General features: G+C 44.1%; 2 protein-coding genes and 1 pseudogene across 2 annotated transcripts in view; 2 read left to right on the top strand and 1 right to left on the bottom strand.

The window, feature by feature from the left end:
* LOC149995687 (uncharacterized) overlaps positions 1–17723 on the top strand; it is a 276448-nt gene that overhangs the window by 248740 nt on the left and 9985 nt on the right. The window lies entirely within an intron of this gene.
* Positions 295–15364, bottom strand: LOC149995688 (uncharacterized). Its single transcript, XM_090260377.1, has 3 exons — positions 15324–15364; positions 14100–14226; positions 295–7748 (listed from the first exon to the last, which is right to left on the bottom strand). The coding sequence occupies exons 1-3, from the start codon at positions 15354–15356 to the stop codon at positions 5176–5178; spliced, it is 2733 nt and encodes a 910-aa protein (XP_090116503.1). The 5' UTR covers positions 15357–15364; the 3' UTR covers positions 295–5175.
* On the top strand, positions 12634–13081 carry LOC149995689 (small ribosomal subunit protein eS24 pseudogene; annotated as a pseudogene).

The following is a 17723-nucleotide window of genomic DNA, read 5'->3' as shown; positions in this document are numbered from 1 at the left end:
ACCTTGCTCAGAGATCTGCCTGTCTCACGACCTGTGCCCACAGTGGTCTCCGGGTGATTTCTCAGAGCAAGGCTGCCCTGACAGGCACCACAACACAGGAAAAACCTGCCCAATCAGGATCGAATAATTGGGAGCTCCCAGTAAAGCTAAAACTGTATCTCTGACTTTTCTAAAACTAGACTGGTTTGGTACTGGTAGGCAGACCTAACACCAAAAATCCGCAAATAATCTAAATCTACACAACCACTAAATAAACAATTCTTTTTCTTTTCACTAAACTCTGGTGTTGAGTTATGCTTCTGGCGACAGGCAATCGGGCCCCTAATAACTGAACACCCTGTGGGTTCTGTTTCAATCTGGACAGCCCCTGGGTTCTCTTACACTTTGATCAAGGATTGAACTTGCAACCAAGGAAAGTACTCGCTGACAGGAATCAAATTCGTAAACTTTTGGTATGAGAAACAATGATACAACCAAGTGATCTACCCAACCAGGGCACAACTAAGTGTTTTAAACAGAAAACCACAGGGCAGCCCTGGCTGGTTTTTCCGTTGGTTAGAACATCATCCTTGTATGCCAAAATGTGATTGAATCCCGTCAGGACAACTACAACAATCAATCAATGAGTGCATGAATATGTGAAACAACAAATCGATGTTTATCTTCTGTCTTTCTCTCAATAATAATAAATAAAACCACAGGCAAAAATGACATCACTCATGCTACAATCTAATGATATCAAACCTAGTTCGATTCCTGATGTAGTTGTAGTTTCAACCTCTCCCAGAGACATAAATATTTAAGTTTTTCTCCCCCAAGAAACAATCTTTTCTGTATGGTCAATATTAATAACTTTCTGTAGTTTGCTCACTCCATAACACTTCCAGAAATGATTTCCAGTCCCCATGGAAACACAGTCAGTGCATTCAGAACTGCAATGCTCGTTATTTCCCACCTAGGATATTACATGGTTAAATCCAAACCTGTTATCTCAGGTTTAGCTGCCCACCTTCCAGCCTTCGAGGATGCAAAAATTACAGCATCTTAGCAGCCAATGTAAAGTATGCCCTGATATATGTCAGTCTTTGAAAAAGTAGACCATATGCCAGCATATTCAGTAAGAAATGCAATGGACAAAAACTTTTTTTTTGGAGTTAGAACCCAAATAGAAAAAAAGCCAGATGGAAAGTGTGTGAGGAACGAAAAGGCATGGTCACACCTCATCCACTTGCTTTAGGGCTCCATATCTGCCCATCCATGAGTCCCCTACACCTGTCTGGAATGTTCTTGGACTGATCAATGAGGAAATACACTGGGCTTCCTGATATTCACTCAAAAAACTTTGTACCTCAGGAAATGAAGAGCATGAAGATAGTGTTTTTAGTTTTTGAGTGAACATTAGTGTATTTAGAACAATTGCTGGATATGCGTATTTCACATGATTGAAGCAGAAGTTACAACTGCAGTGCATTTTACTCATATCTTTGATGAAGATGGGGGTTAACATTAATCACGACAGTTGTTAAAAACATGCGAAAAATATTGTATAATACAAATAACTAGATAATCAGACTGTGCCTGCCACTAATTCGATTCCCAGGCTGCTCTTAGGGGAAATTGGCGACAGTCATGGTCATTATTCCCTTTAAAATACCCTACATTTAGCCCTAGCTGCTGTGGCTCAATGGCTTGAGTACTGGCCTGCAAACGAAAAGGTCACCACTTCAAATCCGTCATGGAATATGCATGGATTGGGAGTCAAGTAACCATTTGGGGGTGTGCAGGAGGCAACCGACTGATGTATCTCTCACACATCAATCGCTTTCGCCTTCTCTTTCTCCCTTTCTTCCACTCTCTCCAAATATAAACAAAATATTTTTTAAATTACCTAAAGTTAGTATTTCTTATAACTCTTGAGTCCTAAAAAGTCTATTTCTATAAGTTGTTTAGCTGGAAAACCAGTCCGACATGCCACAATGATGCATACATGAAAATACAATGTTCTGGATAAATGACCCCTGCACTTGGAGAACGAGGTGGGGACTGATTATGGGAGTGGGGAGTGGACATGCCAGTGGAGAGCAACCAGGGAAAAAGTGGGACAACTGTAATGAAACAATAATAAAAGAAAACAGAAAAAATAAAATGAAAATGAAAACACAATCACCTCAATATTATGCTCTAAAGTACCAAAGAGCTCACAAGCCCTACTCAGGGCAGCTACATCTGTTGAAATTAAAAATGAGTGACACTTGAAAAGGTCTTAGAAACTCAGGACTAATACGAGATATTCTCCTGAGAGCAGTGAGGCTGGAATGACAAAGGAAAAGGGGTGAGATTTCTGAGGGTGTCCATACATGCCACCTGGTGCCCTTTAAATAAATTGTATGGTTCAGGAAGGTACACAAAGAGCACCAATGGCAAATGCACCCTCAGGGGTGCTCTAGAATCCCGTCTTCTGTAAGAAATTCCCGTCACCCTCATCTGTGCTGAGCTGTGGTAATGATGACCGCACCTGGTTTGGCTCATTGGCTCCCTTCTTATAAAATTGGGAGGAAGAATCTCACTTGAGTCCAGAGTGTACTGGACACTCAAGTCAGGGTTTATGTTCAGGACCATGTTCTTACACAAACAGCCCTGGTGCCAAGATGGGGACACTGGAAAGGAGGATGTGGGTTCAGAAGATGTCAGGGCTGCAGGGAAGGCAGGGTCTACTCCAGCCGGTCTGGACAGAGGACAGAATCACATTGCCAGAAAGTTCCCAATTGGAAAAGAGGGGAGCATCTGACTAGGGAGACCATATCCTGCAGACCTTCAGCAACACCTGTCAGTACAAAGTTTCAGGGTTCATGTCCACATGTCCCCAGACCAGAAGGGCAGTGTCAATGAAATATACAAATAGCCCTTGACCAAACTGAGGCATCAAGTTCACCACAGTGGATGGGATCCATGCCTGTCACATATAATGCAGGTGAAGGGGAAGAAGAAGGCCTGAATCACCAAGGTCTCATTAGTACCAAGCTCTGTGCTAAACTCAAAGTTGATACACAGATAATGCAGCTGAGGGTCACAGAATTTCCCTCTGGAGATGACACCAATGATGGCGATCCCATGAAGACTGGGTCCAGCGGTGAGCACACTGGGACATCAGAGGAACGGGAAAGCTATCATCACAGTAATTCCAGCAGTGGAAACAGCACCAGCAGCTGACCTTCCGTTTCCTCCCCAGCCATGTGCCCACAGCTGAGGGCTTCACAGGTGGAGATGTTGTCCCCAGATGTGCTACCAGACTCATTCGTTTGAATGTTAGCTCTTGAATCTGACACTTGTCTGGTGTGTGACCTTGGAAATCTCACTTCATCTTTCAGATCCTTATTTCTCCCAAAATAGCCTGAGTGCTGTAACAAACAATCAAAAAACCCCACAAAAACTGAACTTTATATACATGGAGGTAGTTCATATAAATTGCTAGTGACATATTAAAAAGTGGCTCAATATTAAAAAAGAAACTTTGTGTCCCAATCATCATAGAAAATCTGTTTAATGCTACAATGACTCCACCATCTCTTTCCTCAGCCCCTCTAAGGGTCAGCATTGCCTCAATCAGATGAAATATGGTGAGTAATGAACGTTTACACCTGAGTCCACAGGAATGGTGCCTGTGTCAAGAACCACATTATCTGGAGGATGGTCCCCTTATCTTCTTTATGCTGTGTAGGAATGTCTTTGAGGTGGACATCACCGAGTGGTTACCAGAATCCACAAAACCCTCAGATTATTTTTGTTTTGCCCACAGTGATATCAGCTCCACAAGATAATCATGCCTGAGAGTCCGCAGATCTGTGTAGACTGATCATGCAGTCACAGTCACAGAAATAATTCTGGATGCATGTTTAGAAGAGACACGTTCCATCAAGCTGGAGGCAGTCTCCTCCAATTCCAAATGGGCCGATGTTTCTGTATCAACTATGGTATTCCTTGGACCGTTTTTCAACCAGTGACACTATCCCAATGCAATGTGCACATCAGGTCACATGACTTTCTGGAGACAGGGGAAGATATACCCTCACCAGTGCATATGTAATCTGTGATATCACTGTGAGTAAAGTAAAAAAAAGGCTACACTTATAGTTGCCTGAGGTTCTCATACCTTCTTTCTCATCAGGGTCCCCTCTAATACTCCTAAAACTAACAGCATCCAACTCTGGACCAGAAAGTCTGTCAGTCCATTCTAGGAGATGGTAGACAGCCATGCTACAGTTGGTCAAAACTGGACCATTATTTTCTGCCATCATACAGTCCTTCCACTATAATGTTGTTTACCTCTTCGTGTTTCTAGAGCCCAAATCAGTTAATAAGCTACCCTGTAGAGTGAAAAGAACAATCAAAATTAAAGAAACTTAAGATAGAAAGGCCTGACCAGCAAGGCTCACTTGGTTGGGCGTTGTCCAACAAGGGAAAAAGTGGCAAGTTCTATTCCTGGTCAGGGCACATGCCTAAGTTGTGGGTTCAGTCCCCGTTCGGGTGTGTGAAAGAGGCAACCGAACAATATTTCTCTCCTCTTCCTCCCCCTTCTTTTCCTCTAAAATCAAATGAATAAAATCTTAAAAATAAAACAATAAGAAAAAAGCCTGAATTATTATACAAGTCAACTCAATGTGCAACAGGAGCTTCGCAAAGAAATCTCATCACAACTATGGCCTGAGATGAACACATCCAGGTACAGATAGTCATTTCTCTGCAAGCTCAGTGCAGAACTCACGACCTTCTCTGGTTCAACTAAGGACCAAGTCCATGCCCAAATTACTAATAGAACAAAGCTGACTCCCTGGGGGCGCCAGTCTTTTCCATTTTGCTACAAAATTTATGAGACCAGAGGTCAGCTGCCCTGAGCACATTAGGTTCCTGAATGATGCCTACTCTGTGGACCTGCACTGTGGTAAAGGTGAGAGGACTACAGTCACAGAATGTAGCTGTACCATGAACCTAGAAGGAGCCTTGGGTAAGTCAGAAAGAGCAACATATCTACATACTCTTCTCACGTAAATGAAAATTATGGGAAATTTCCACACTGTGCACATTCACATGTCAAAGTTTCAATTTGGACAGATGGCACTTCAAATACTTGCCTTCAGGTTGTTACACTGAACAGAACATTGTGATTTCCGGGAACACTTAAGGCTTTTGTCTAGTGTGAATAATGAGATGCTTGCGAAGTTTGGAACGATACACAAAAGATTTTCCACATTCACTACAGTCATATGGCCTTTCTTCAGTGTGAATTCTTTGATGATAATGAAGCTTAGTACTAGTAATAAAAGATTTCCCACATTCACTGCAGTCATATGGCCTTTCTCCAGTGTGAATTCTCTGATGATTACGAAGTTTAGTACTAGTGATAAAAGATTTTCCACATTCACTGCAGTCATATGGCCTTTCTCCAGTGTGAATTTTCTGATGATAATGAAGTTTAGTACTGCTGATAAAAGATTTCCCACATTCATTGCACTGATAAGGTCTTTCCCCATCATGATGTCTCCTGTGTAGACAAAATTGGAAACTATCCCTAAATGATTTCCCACATTTACCACACTCGTAAGGCCTTTCTCTTGTGTGAACTCGCTGATGACATCGAAGATTAGAACTAGAGATAAAAGATTTTCCACATTCACTGCACTCAAAAGGCCTTTCTCCTGTGTGAGCTCTCTGATGATATCGAAGGGCAGAACCAGAGGCAAAAGATTTTTCACACTGACTGCATTTGTAAGGCTTTGTTCCTGTATGAACTCTCTGATGATCAGTGAAGGTGTTGCGACGGGCAAAAGATTTTCCACATACAGTGCACTGAAAGGGCCTTTCACCAGTGTGAACTCTCTGATGAATATAAAGGTATTGGCGGAGGGTAAAAGATTTCCCACATTCAGTACACTCATAAGGCCTTTTTCCTGTGTGAATTCTTTTATGACAGCGAAGGCTATGGTTTTGGGCAAAAGATTTCCCACACTCACTGCATTCATAACGCCTTCCTTCTGTATGAACTTTCTGATGAGAGCAAAGGCTTTTGTTTCTGGTTAAAGAGTTCCCACATTCATTGCACTCACTAGGCCTTTCTCCTGTATGAACTCTCTGATGATAAAGAAGGCTCTTTTTCCAGCTAAAAGATTTCCCACATTCACTGCATTCATAAGGCCTTTCTCCAGTGTGAAGTCTTTGATGACAACGAAAGTAATAAATCCTGGTGAAAGATTTCCCACATTCACTGCACACATAAGGTTTTTCTCCAGTGTGAACTGTCTGATGACATTGAAGGGCATACATCGAGGTAAAAGCTTTCCCACATTTGTTGCACTCATAAGGCCTTTCTCCTGTGTGAACTCTCTGATGAATATAGAGGGCAGAGCTAGTAATAAAGGATTTAGCACACTCAGCACACTCATAAGGCCTTTCTCCTGTGTGAAGTCTCTGATGATAATAGAGGGCAGAGCTAGTGGTATAAGATTTCCCACAATCAGTGCACTCATAAGGCCTTTCTCCTGTGTGAGTTTTCTGATGTAGACTAAGTTTCGAACTCTCTTTAAAAGATTTGCCACACTCACTACACCTATAAGGCCTGACTTCTGTATGAGATTTCTGGTGTCGAACAAGGTTCGACCTATAGTGAAAAGATTTCCCACACTCACTACACCCATATAGCCTTTCTTCTGTGTGAGTCTTCTGGTGTCGAATAAGTTTCGCCCTATCATGAAAATTTTTCCCACACTCACTACACACATAAGGCCTTTTGTCTATGTGACTTTTCTGGTGTCGAACAAGTGTCCACTTCCATTTAAAACACTTTCCACAATCACTGCATTCATAGAGTTTTTTCCCAGTGTGAACGCTCTGATTTTGAATAAACACTGAGCTATGACTAAAAGATTGGGCACATTCACTGCACATGTCATTGTTTTTTCCACTTTCCTGTGCCTGGGAACGAATGAGGACAGATTTGTGGCTTAAGGATTTTCCACATTTGATGCACTTGTACTGCCCTGTTCCTGTAGGACTTTTTTGATGCCGATGGAGAGTTGAGCTTTCACTAAAGGATTTTCCACTATCATCACATGCATTAAAACTTTTCCCACTGTGGCCTCTGCAGTGCCTAACAAGTGAGGATTTGTACTTGAATGTTCTTCCGCATTCACTGCACATAAAAGACTGTTTTCCAGTATGGACAGGCTGTTCCTCAGCAAGTACATGTTGGGAGTTAAAGGCTTTCTCGCCTGGCCCGGAAGTGTAATGACTTTTTCTGCTTTCAAATGCTTCCCAATCAGTGCCTTTTCTTGGCTCCTTCACTTTATGGGTGTCCTGTTGCTGATGTCCCAAGATGGCCAGGTAGTCGTTCTCAACTTCACCATAGAGAAAGGGCTTCTCTGAGACGTGGATCTTGCAGCTCTTCACCAATGACGGCTTGTTCTTACGACTTCTGAGGGGTTTCTCTCCCATATACTGCTGCTCCTGGTATGGGTGACAGTTTGCACTGAAATGAAATCGTTTTGCACATGCCCCACACCTCAGCAGTGTCGTGTTCTGTTGTGGTCCCTGCTGACCAACGAGGTTGAAAATCTCTCTCAAGACAGGCCCACAACTCGCGCAGGGGTGGCTCTTCTGAGAAGATGAAGATGCCTTGGGATTCCTTGCCTGTGACATTCGTACAGAACCGTTCTGTTCAATGGGTTTCTGCACATCCTCTGCGCCACAGCAGCAACCTGAACAAAAACAACAGTGGTGGATTACCTCCTGACTACAGGAGCAGAGAACCCCATCACACGTATTTATGTGTCACATATGGGCATGAATACAAAAATATCCTTTCTAAACCAGAAATTTCATTTGAAGGACTCCCTCACTATGTGTAATATAGGGCGTTAAAGCCACAATATAATGGGAACCCTATGCAGGAAGGATCCAGGGACAGGGCATGTCACAAGGAAGAGAGGCAGGGCTGCGATGCTTTTCCTCTGGAAACAGCTGCCTGCATATCCTTCTCTGCTGCTGATCTGAGGTTGAGTAGAAGCATGCATCCAAGTACATTATAATCTCATTACAAAGGCAAAGAAGTCTGTGAACATTATAGACCATAACATATAAGGGACAATGTTCAAGAGTGCTATACAGATAGAGGGGTAAGAGAGCCACTGAAATGTCGATCAACGGAGGTGGAAATATCCCTGGGTTGGAAACCACATTGGAAGCGATGCGTAGTAAAACTAACAAGTTGGCTAAGTGTCAAGGATGGAATAGGAGCCTTGGCCTGGTAGCTCAGATGATTAGAGTATTGTCCAGATATGCCAAGAATGTGAGTGCAATCCCAGGTCAGGACACACACGAGAAGCAACCAGTGTCCTGGCTGGTGTGGCTCACTGGATCGAGCGTCGGCCTACAGATCAAAGGGTTGTAGTTTCTATTCCCAGTCAAGGCACATGCCTGAGTTGCAGGCCAAATCCCCAGTTGGGAGCATGCAAGAGGCAACCACACACTGATGCTTCTCTTCTTCGCTTCCTCCTCCATCTCCCGAAAAGTAAAATAAATATAATAATTTTTTTAAAAGGACAGAATCTATAGCAACACAGAGGAGCAAAAAAAGGAGAATATTCACACAGAGAAATGCTGGTGACATAACCTTAGTGAAGACACTTGGAGAAGGAAAAGAAATGAGAAAGGCAAGGGCCATGTATACCAGCTGAAATGTACACGACATAGTGTTCCCAATGTCCTGCAGAAAACCCCAGGAGCCTCTGCCACAGAGACCTTTGAAAGCTCTTGCTAAAGGTGTGGACTGCCACAGTATGCACAGAGGAAGAGGGCCAGTGACTTTGGCATGGACCCCCGTTGCATGCTCCACAGAGGACACTAGCAGCCTTCACACTGAGGGCACCAAGAGCCATCACCAGGAGCAGCCTGTGGAAAATAGGTGAGCTGTTACCCTCCCCCATTTCAGGGCCAAGGCAGCCACACCTCACAACCCACAGAAACACCTCTTCATGGAATGCCAATATTGGAGGACCAGATACCATGACTGTCACAAGAGTGCTCATGTTCAGGCACTGAAGCCATGATTACTGTGGGGTAGCTGGTTTCTTAGACACCAGAGATACTGCTTCTCTGTGTGTACGTGTGCACCAGTCACAGGCTCCAGCCCTGATGTATGTGTGACTGCATCTAACACAGCAAAGTCAATGCCCTTGGATGCGATTCAGTATCTAAGACCCTATACATGCTATTGCTTTGTGTCTACTCACACCCTAGAATCAAGATTGACACCTGTTCCACAGGAGCCCAAAGATCAGACACCAATTCCACCATCACCATGAGGACACCCTGCACTTGCCACCAAAAGGAAACCACTCAGCCAAAACATTTCCCAGGAGACAGCAAAACTGGTAAGTCCCCAGCAACCTTCTCTTCTGGTGTGAACACCCAAAGCCTTATATTGAGGACCCCTGCAATTTCACTAATGTTCACCTCAGGTTACATAGCTGCAGACATTAAGCTGCGGGACTGTCTTGTACTGAGAACTGCAACAGCCTACCAAGTCTGCACGGTGATACCACACACAGGTGAAGATCTCTTTCGCCCAAAACCTTTCCATAAACGGCAACAAATTCTGCTCTGTGAAATTATGGACATTTGAACAAGTCTATAAGAAATACACATACAGACTTCCAGCCAAGATGGAGGCCTAGAGAGACACGCTGGGTTGCCCTCCACAACTAAGGAGGAATACAACTATCTCAAAACTAGAAACAACCAAAAGATAAGAAAATCAAGGTGCATGGAAGTCCAGCAAACAAAGATATAAAGAAGAAATACTCATCCAGACAGGTAGGAGGGTGGCGAGGACGCGGTGTGCTGGTGACAGCAGCGGCAGCAGTAGCAGTATGGCAGAAAGTGCAGTTAAACGTTTTTAAAAGTCGGGAGGGAAAAAAAAAAAAAAAAAAAAAAAAGTCGGGAGGGACACCTGGGGAGCGTTCCCAGCTCCTGACCAGAACCCACAGATCACGGTCCCAGCGCCAGAGAAAATCAAGCCTCATTGCTTCTCACTGTCCAAACAAGTGGGGATTGAGGCGGAGGAGGAATTCCGGTATCTCAGCAGTCTGCCTGTTGAAAGGGACCCCATGGTCCTAGAACGTCTGAAGACCCACTCACTCTGGGAACAATGGCTAAGGCAGCAACTAGAGGGTCACCAGTCTAGTGCAGAAGTGAGAGAGGTGCTTGAAAAAGGGGAGAGTGCTGGGCTGGCGGCATTGTTTTCTCTTGGACCCTGCCCCCACAAAAAGAACCACAACGTTGTGAAACAGGTCGCCCTGTAGTGACGAATCCCTAAGAACTTGCCCCTTACAACATAACAGGAGCAACAGCTCTACCTGGGACATGGAGACACACAAACACAGGATCCTGTCAAACGAGGAGACAGAGAAATATGGCCCAAAAGGGGAACGGATCAAGTATCCAGTGGGAGAACTAAGCGACAAGGAGAGAATCAAATTAATGTATGAGAAGACAACCTAACAAACGCAGAATTCAAAACACTGGTGATAAAGATGCTCACAGGCTTGACAGATATGCTTGAGTATGGCAAACGCATAAGAGAAGAAGTGAAAGCTATGTGAAGTAAAACGAAGGAAAATACACACAAAACCAATGGTGAAGTGAAGGAACTTCGGTTCAAGTTAATAATTTGAAATATAAGGAAGAAAAAAACAGTCAACCAGTACAGAATGGGAAGCAAGAATTGAAAACAATGAGGAAATCTTCCCAAATTATGCAAAGGAGATAGACATATAGGTCCAGGAAGCACAGAGGATCCCAGGCGAGATGGACCCAGAGGGGACCACACCAGGACGCATCAGGACTCAGATGCCAAAGGTGAAAGATAAAGACAAGAGTTCTGGGGGCAGCAAGAGAGAGGCAGAGAGTTGCCTATAGGGGGCTGCCTATAGGACTATCAGATGATTTCTCAGAGGACACTTTGCAGGCAGGAAGGGACTGGCAAGCAGTATTCAATGTGATGAAAGGCAACCTGCAACCAGGATTACTCTATCCAGCAAAGCTATCATTTGGAATGGAATGGCAGATGAAGTGTTTCCCAAACAAGGTGAAGCTAAAGGAGCTTATCATCACCAAGCCACTATTATATGAAATGTCAACGAAACTTACCTAAGAAAAAGAAGATAAAAACTATGAACACTAAAAAGACAACAAACTCACAACTATCAACAACTGAATCTTAAAAATGAAAACAAAATCCAACTAAGCAAACCAGAATAGGAATAGAATCATAAGTATGGGGATCATTTGGAGGATTATCAGCTACGAGTGGGGAGGAGGAGAAATGGGGAAATGGTGTAGGGACTAAGAAGCATAATTGGTTAGTACAAAATAGACAGGGGGAAGTTAAGAATAATATAGGAAAGGGTGAAGCCAAAGAACTTACATGCACAACCCATGAACATGAACTAAGAGGGGTGAGATTGCTAGAGGGAAGGGGGTTACTAGGCAGAGGGGAGCAAAGGAGAAAAAAATTGGAACGACTGTAACAACATAATCAATAAAATATACCTAAAAAAACAAAAACAAAAAAAATCTAGAGCCCTGCCTCACCCTATTCACAAAAAGTCCAAATTCATTAAAAACTTAAATGTAACACATAAAAATGTAAAATCCCTTGGAAAAACCCACTGCTTGACATTGGTTTTGGCAATAATTTTTTGGATGACACCAAAATGAGAAAACAAAAGGCATAAAGAAATTAGCCCGGTTACATTAAACTAAAATGTTTCTGCATAGCAAAGAAAGCCATCAACATAATTAAATGTGAGAAAAGAGAGTAGATTTGTAAAGGCTATCTACCAAAAGTTAAATATCTAAAATATATAATCCAGATCTGTGGCACGGGCAAGAAGCAACCAATCATTTCTCTCTCTGTCTCTGTCTCTGTCTATCTCTCACTCTCTCTCTCTCCAAAAGCAATGAAAAAATGTCCTCAGGTCAGGATAAAAGGAAAAAATGGGCAAAGAATCTGAATAAATATTTTATCAAAGATGGAAAAATGGCCAACTGATATACATAAGAAATGTTCTTCCTCAATAATCATAAAAAACATGCAAATCAAAACTATAATGATTCCACCCTCTCTTGATAAGATGGCTATGATCCAAAGAGAAAAGTATTGGTACAGATGGAGATATAATGGGACCCTTGTTCACTATGCATGAAATTTTTAAAACCCCTGGCTGGTGGGGCTCACTGGATTGAGTGCAGTCCTATGAACCAAAAGTTCGCCAGTTTGAGTCCCAGTCAGGGCACAGGCTGGGGCTGTGGGCCTGGTCACTGTTTGAGACCATGCAAGTCACCCAACTGATGTTTCTTTCCCACATTCATATATCTCTTTCTCTCATTCTCTCTCCTTCACCCTCTATGAAAATAAAGAAATAGTTATTTTTTAAAAATTGAAAATTACTTAAAAAACTGTAGAATGCCAGGATCTGGAGTATAGGGAAAAATGGAAACCTGTTAGTCAAAACGTATAAACATTCCTTTAAAAGATGAATGAGCTTTTCCTCCCTTGCTGCTTGAGGATTAGCTGCCATCATGAACGTCACAATGACTATCCGGACCAGGAAATTCATGACCAACAGATTACTTCAGCGGAAACAAATGGTCATTCACGTCCTTAAGTCTGGCAAGGAAACAGTCACCCAAAAGAGAAATTCGGAAAAAACTAGACAAAATGTCTAAGACCACACCAGATGTCATCTTAGTGTTTGGATCCAGAACTATTTTTGGTGGTGGCAATATAACTGGCTTTGGCATGACTTATGATTCCTTGGATTATGCAAAGAAAACCGAACCCAAGCAGAGACTTGTAAGACATGGCCTATATGAGAAGAAGAAGAAGACCGAAAGAAAACAGAGAAAGGAACGCAAGAACAGAATGAAGAAAGTCAGGGAGACTGCAAAGGCAAATGTTGGTGCTGGCAAAAAGGAGAAAATATTCTTCAGTGACTTTATCTGTGGTGATGATGTAAATTTTTCATGAGAGGATTAATAAAAGATCTTTTATGTGTCTGGTTATTTGAAAAAAAAGAAGACGAGTGAGTACTGGTTGGTGTGGCTCAGAGTAAGAGTGCTGGCATGGAAACCAAAAGGTCGCTGGTTCCATTTCCCTGTCAGGGCACATGGCTGGGTTGCAGGCCAGGTTTCTGGTTGGGGACATACAAGAAGGCAACCAATGCTGTATTTCTTTCTTCTACCCTTCCCCTCTCTCTAAAAGTAAATAAATAAAAATATCTTTAAAAAAAAGAGAGAGGAAATTTTACATTCTGAAGATATCATTAAGAGCATGATAACTATAGTTAACAATGTTATATAGCTGAAATTTACTCAGATATGTTTTTATTTACTTATTTATTTTATACAGTACGAAGGGCCTTTACTGGTTTCATTGAGAAGTGGGAAAGGAGGGGATATGACAGCTCCAACTCATGAACCGGCTTCCCACACTCTGTGTCCACCCTCAGAAACTGAGCAGACATTAAGCATTCTTAAGCATAAATGAAAAAATAAGACAAACTTATTTAGTGATGCATGGTCAATTAACTTCACTGTGGCAATCATTTCACAAAATATAAAATCAGCAGATTGTCCACTTTAATATATACAAGTTTATATCGCAACAAGGCTTTACCAAAAGGAAAACAGACCTAAACACTGCACACTGGGCAGGAGAGTGTTAAAAAGAAGCCTGTGGTTCAACTAAGTAATGACCATGACAACCCTGACATTCCTGACCCAGGCTGGCAGGAAGAAATGACACCTAAAAGAAGGAATCAACCCTGGATGCAGAAGTGCTACGGATCTGGACACATTCACGCAGACACTGAGAAGACAAGCATCATCAGAGAAGAGGGCGGTGCAAACAAACCGGCCCCAGCAGTGCAGCAACTACCCGGAGAGGGGAACAGCCAGCAGTGCCTGTGACCACACCTGCGGACTGAGAAAGGTCTTGGGGTGAAGTAGAGTCCAGCCCAAGTCACTGGTGAGGCTGTGGCTCTTACCCAGAGACGATATAAGTGAAAAGTTGTCCAGCATCACACGCAGGTACAGGCGTCTCTGGGCCTCATCAAGCAGCCTCCATTCCTCCAAGGAGAAGTGCACGGCCACGTCCTCAAACGTCACGCTGGCCTGTTACAATGGGGACAGGAAGAAACACGAACATTCTGACTCTGAGAGTCCACAACCCACGTCCCCGCACATCCATCCCACCTCGTCCTCCTCCAAAGCTCCCCACCTCAGAGGAATTCCATAACCAGCTGCCACGCGTGCCCACCCTTTCCTCAGTGTCCCCTTTATTCCTTACGTTCAGCCCTCAGCCACATCACGCAGGAACGCACAGATGTGATCCAATTATGCTCCTGGCCTGTAGGGCCCCACCCACCCCGGAATTAATTCCCCCTGGGGTCTCCAGATTGTGACAAGACACAGACAAAGGTGGGCTCAGGCTTCACCCTTCACCCCAATACAAGGGCCCTGGGGCCATAACTCACACTTTCTCTACACCCACATGTTCTGTAGGTTGTTCCTCTCACACCCTCGGTCCCCGGCAGAGCTCCCCCAGCCCCGCATTTGTGGAGGGGCTGCTCTGACGGCCTCCTCTGCGCAGCGGACTCTCGCTTGGCATTCTCCTCCCAGAAGCCCATGTGACCGTCAGACGCCCACGACCCCCTTCCACCCGTGTGCCTACTCAGCAGCCACAGCGGGCTTGCTCCACTGTTAACCCCAGCCCTGACGGTGTCCACGCCGGGCGCAGTGACACTCAGAGGTGACCCGTCTGCCCCAGGCCTTACCCACCAGCAAGACCGAAACCCCTCAGGCCCCGACAGCGCACAGCACACACCTGGGTGGGTCCTGCAGCGGCGAACAGGCAGGAGCTCTGCCCTCGGGGTCCTGTCACCTCAGTTCCTCCGCTGCCTCCAGGACCCTCCCGGCCACTCACCCCATCGGAGCCTCCTCACCGGCCTCAGTGACCGAGACCGCCTCCCTCCTCACCGGCATCTCCGCGCGCAGCGCCCTCCTGAGGTGCCGAGCACGGACACCCTCCGCATCCCGCACCCTGTTCTCTCTGACCAGGTAACAGCAGTCCCAACAGCGACTGCGCTCCGCCACCTAAACGCCGCCCGCGGGGGCCTGGGCCGCGGGACCTGACAGGCGCCCCGCACCTGGGCTCGGAGCCTCGGTAGGCGGAGGGGGGCCCAGGGACGGCGCGGGAGACGCACACTCACCACAGCCGAGCGCCTCAGCGCGGCGGCCGCCATCGGACTGTGTGGGAAGAGCCCGGCGAGGGCAGCGGGAACGGAAGGCGCGCAGGACACAGCCTTCCTGGTCCAGGGCCGCAACGAAACGACCGTTGCTGAACCCCCACAGCGGTATTAATGGACGTCAGAGAGAGCATCCCGGAATTCCGCCCAAGTGAATAAATACCACGGAAATGACTTTTTTTTTTTTTTAAATCTGTAATTGGCTGAACTCAACGCAGGGTCTTATGGGCAATGTAGTTCGCAGCGCTCTAGAGGCCACTGGGAAGGGAGTTCTCCCACCTGAGCAAACAGAATGTTTGCCACCTGATGGATCCTGAAAAGCGCTGCCGCTACCCGGAGGCAAGGTCTTCGCTTGTTAAATGCGCCCAAAACTCAACAGGCACCGTAACTGTATCCACCTGAAGATACCTTCAGGGCGCAGTCCCACAACACTGCTCCCCCCTTCAGATATCAATTGCATGTCCAGGTGTTATCTGTGCTTCAGAACAAGACACTACTTTTTTATTTCTTACTTACACAATGTTCACACAGTATTATTTTTTTTTATTTTATTTATTTATTTATTTATTTATTTGCGAAACAGGAGTGGAGAGAAAGAGAGAGGATCAAATTTCGCCTCCCAGATATGCTTTGTAACCAAGGTAAGTACTCTGATTAGAATTAAATTTGCAAACTGTGGGTATGAGAAACAATGATACAACCAAGTGACCCACCGAACCAGGACACAACGGAGTATTTTAAACAGAAAACCACAAGGTAGCCCTTGGTGCTTACTCAGTTGGTTTAGAAAATCATCCTTGTAGGCCAAAATGCAGCAGGTTCAATCCCGTCAGGACAAATACAACAATCAATCAAGAGTGCATGAATATGTGAAACAACGAATCGATGTTTATCTTCTGTCTCTCTCTCTCACTAATAATAAATAAAACCACAAGCAAAATGACATCGCTCATGCTACAATCGATTGATATCAAACCTAGTTCAATTCCTGATGTAGTTGTAGTTTCAACCTCTCCCAGAAACATAATTATTTAAGTTTTTCTCCCCCAAGAAACAATCTTTTCTTGTGGTCAATATTAATATCTTTCTGTAGTTTGCTCACTGCATAACACTTCCAGAAATAATCTCCAGTCCCTATGGAAACATAGTCGCTGCATTCAGAGCAGCAATGCTCATTATTTCCCAGCGAGGACATTACATGGTTAAATCCAAACCTGTTATCTCAGGTTTAGCTGCCCACCTTGCAGCCTTCAAGGATGCAAAAATCACAGCATCCTGGAAGCCAATGTAAACTTGCTACATGACCATATGCCCTGATACATGTCAGTCTTTTAGAAAGTAGACCATATGCCAGCATATTCAGTAAGAAATGCAGTGGACAAAAACTTTTTTTTTTTTTAGTTGGAAACCAAATAGAAAAAAAGCCAGATGGAATGTGTGTGAGGAACGAAAAGGCATGGTCACACCTCATCCACTTGCTTTAGGGCTCCATATCTGCCCATTCATGAATCCCCTACACCTGTCTGGAATGTTCTTGATCTGATCACTGAGGAAATACACTGGGCTTCCTGATGTTCACTCAAAAAACTTTGTACCTCAGGAAATGAAGAGCATGAAGATACTGTTTTTACTTTTTGAGTTAAACTTAGTGTCTTTAGAACAATTGTTGGATATGCGTAATTGACCTGATTGAAGCAGAAGTTACAAATGCAGCGCATTTTACTCACGACTTTGATGAACGTTAAAAATTAATCACGACACTTGTTAAAAACATGTCAAAAATATTGTACAATACAAATAACTAGATAATGAGACTGTGCCTGCCACTAATTCGGTTCCCAGGCTGCTCTTAGGATAAACTGGCTGCGACCATGGTCATTATTCTCTTTAAAATGACCTACATTTAGCCCTAGCTGCTGTGGTTCAATGGATTGAGTACTAGCCTGCAAACAAAAAGGTCACCACTTCAAATTCGTCAGGGAATATGCCTGGGTTGGGGGCCAGGTACGCATTTGGGAGTGTGCAAGAAGCAACTGATCAGTGTATGTCTCACACATCAATCGTCTTCTCCTTCTCTTTCTCCCTTTCTTCCACTCTCTCCAAATATAAACAAAATGTATTTTAAAATTACCTAAAGTTAGTATTTCTTATATCTCTTGAGTCCTAAAACGTCTATTTCTATAAGTTGTTTAGCTGGAAAACCAGTCCGACATGCCACAATGATGGATACATGAAAATACAATGTTCTGGATAAATGACCCATGCACTTGGAGAACAAGGTGGGGACTGGGAGTGGACAGGCCAGTGGAGAGCAACCAGGGAAAAAGTGGGACAACTGTAATGAAACAATAATAAAAGAAAACA

This window comes from Furipterus horrens, unplaced genomic scaffold (genome assembly GCF_987537825.1).
Source record: "Furipterus horrens unplaced genomic scaffold, mFurHor1.1.pri manual_scaffold_13, whole genome shotgun sequence".
Lineage (NCBI taxonomy): Eukaryota > Metazoa > Chordata > Mammalia > Chiroptera > Furipteridae > Furipterus > Furipterus horrens.
The sequence above is the reverse complement of the archived record's forward strand: the minus strand, read 5'-3'. Positions and strand labels throughout refer to the sequence as shown.

Bases quoted from the DNA above. Each gene is read 5' to 3' on its own strand.
- LOC149995688 (XM_090260377.1), bottom strand. From the start codon at position 15,356: ATGGCGGCCGCCGCGCTGAGGCGCTCGGCTGTG. The intron at 14,227-15,323 runs GTGAGTGTGCGT...CCATTGTAACAG, and splicing joins CGCTGAGGCGCTCGGCTGTG to GCCAGCGTGACGTTTGAGGA. The intron at 7,749-14,099 runs GTAAGAGCCACA...GTTTTTGTTCAG, and splicing joins TTCACTTATATCGTCTCTGG to GTTGCTGCTGTGGCGCAGAG.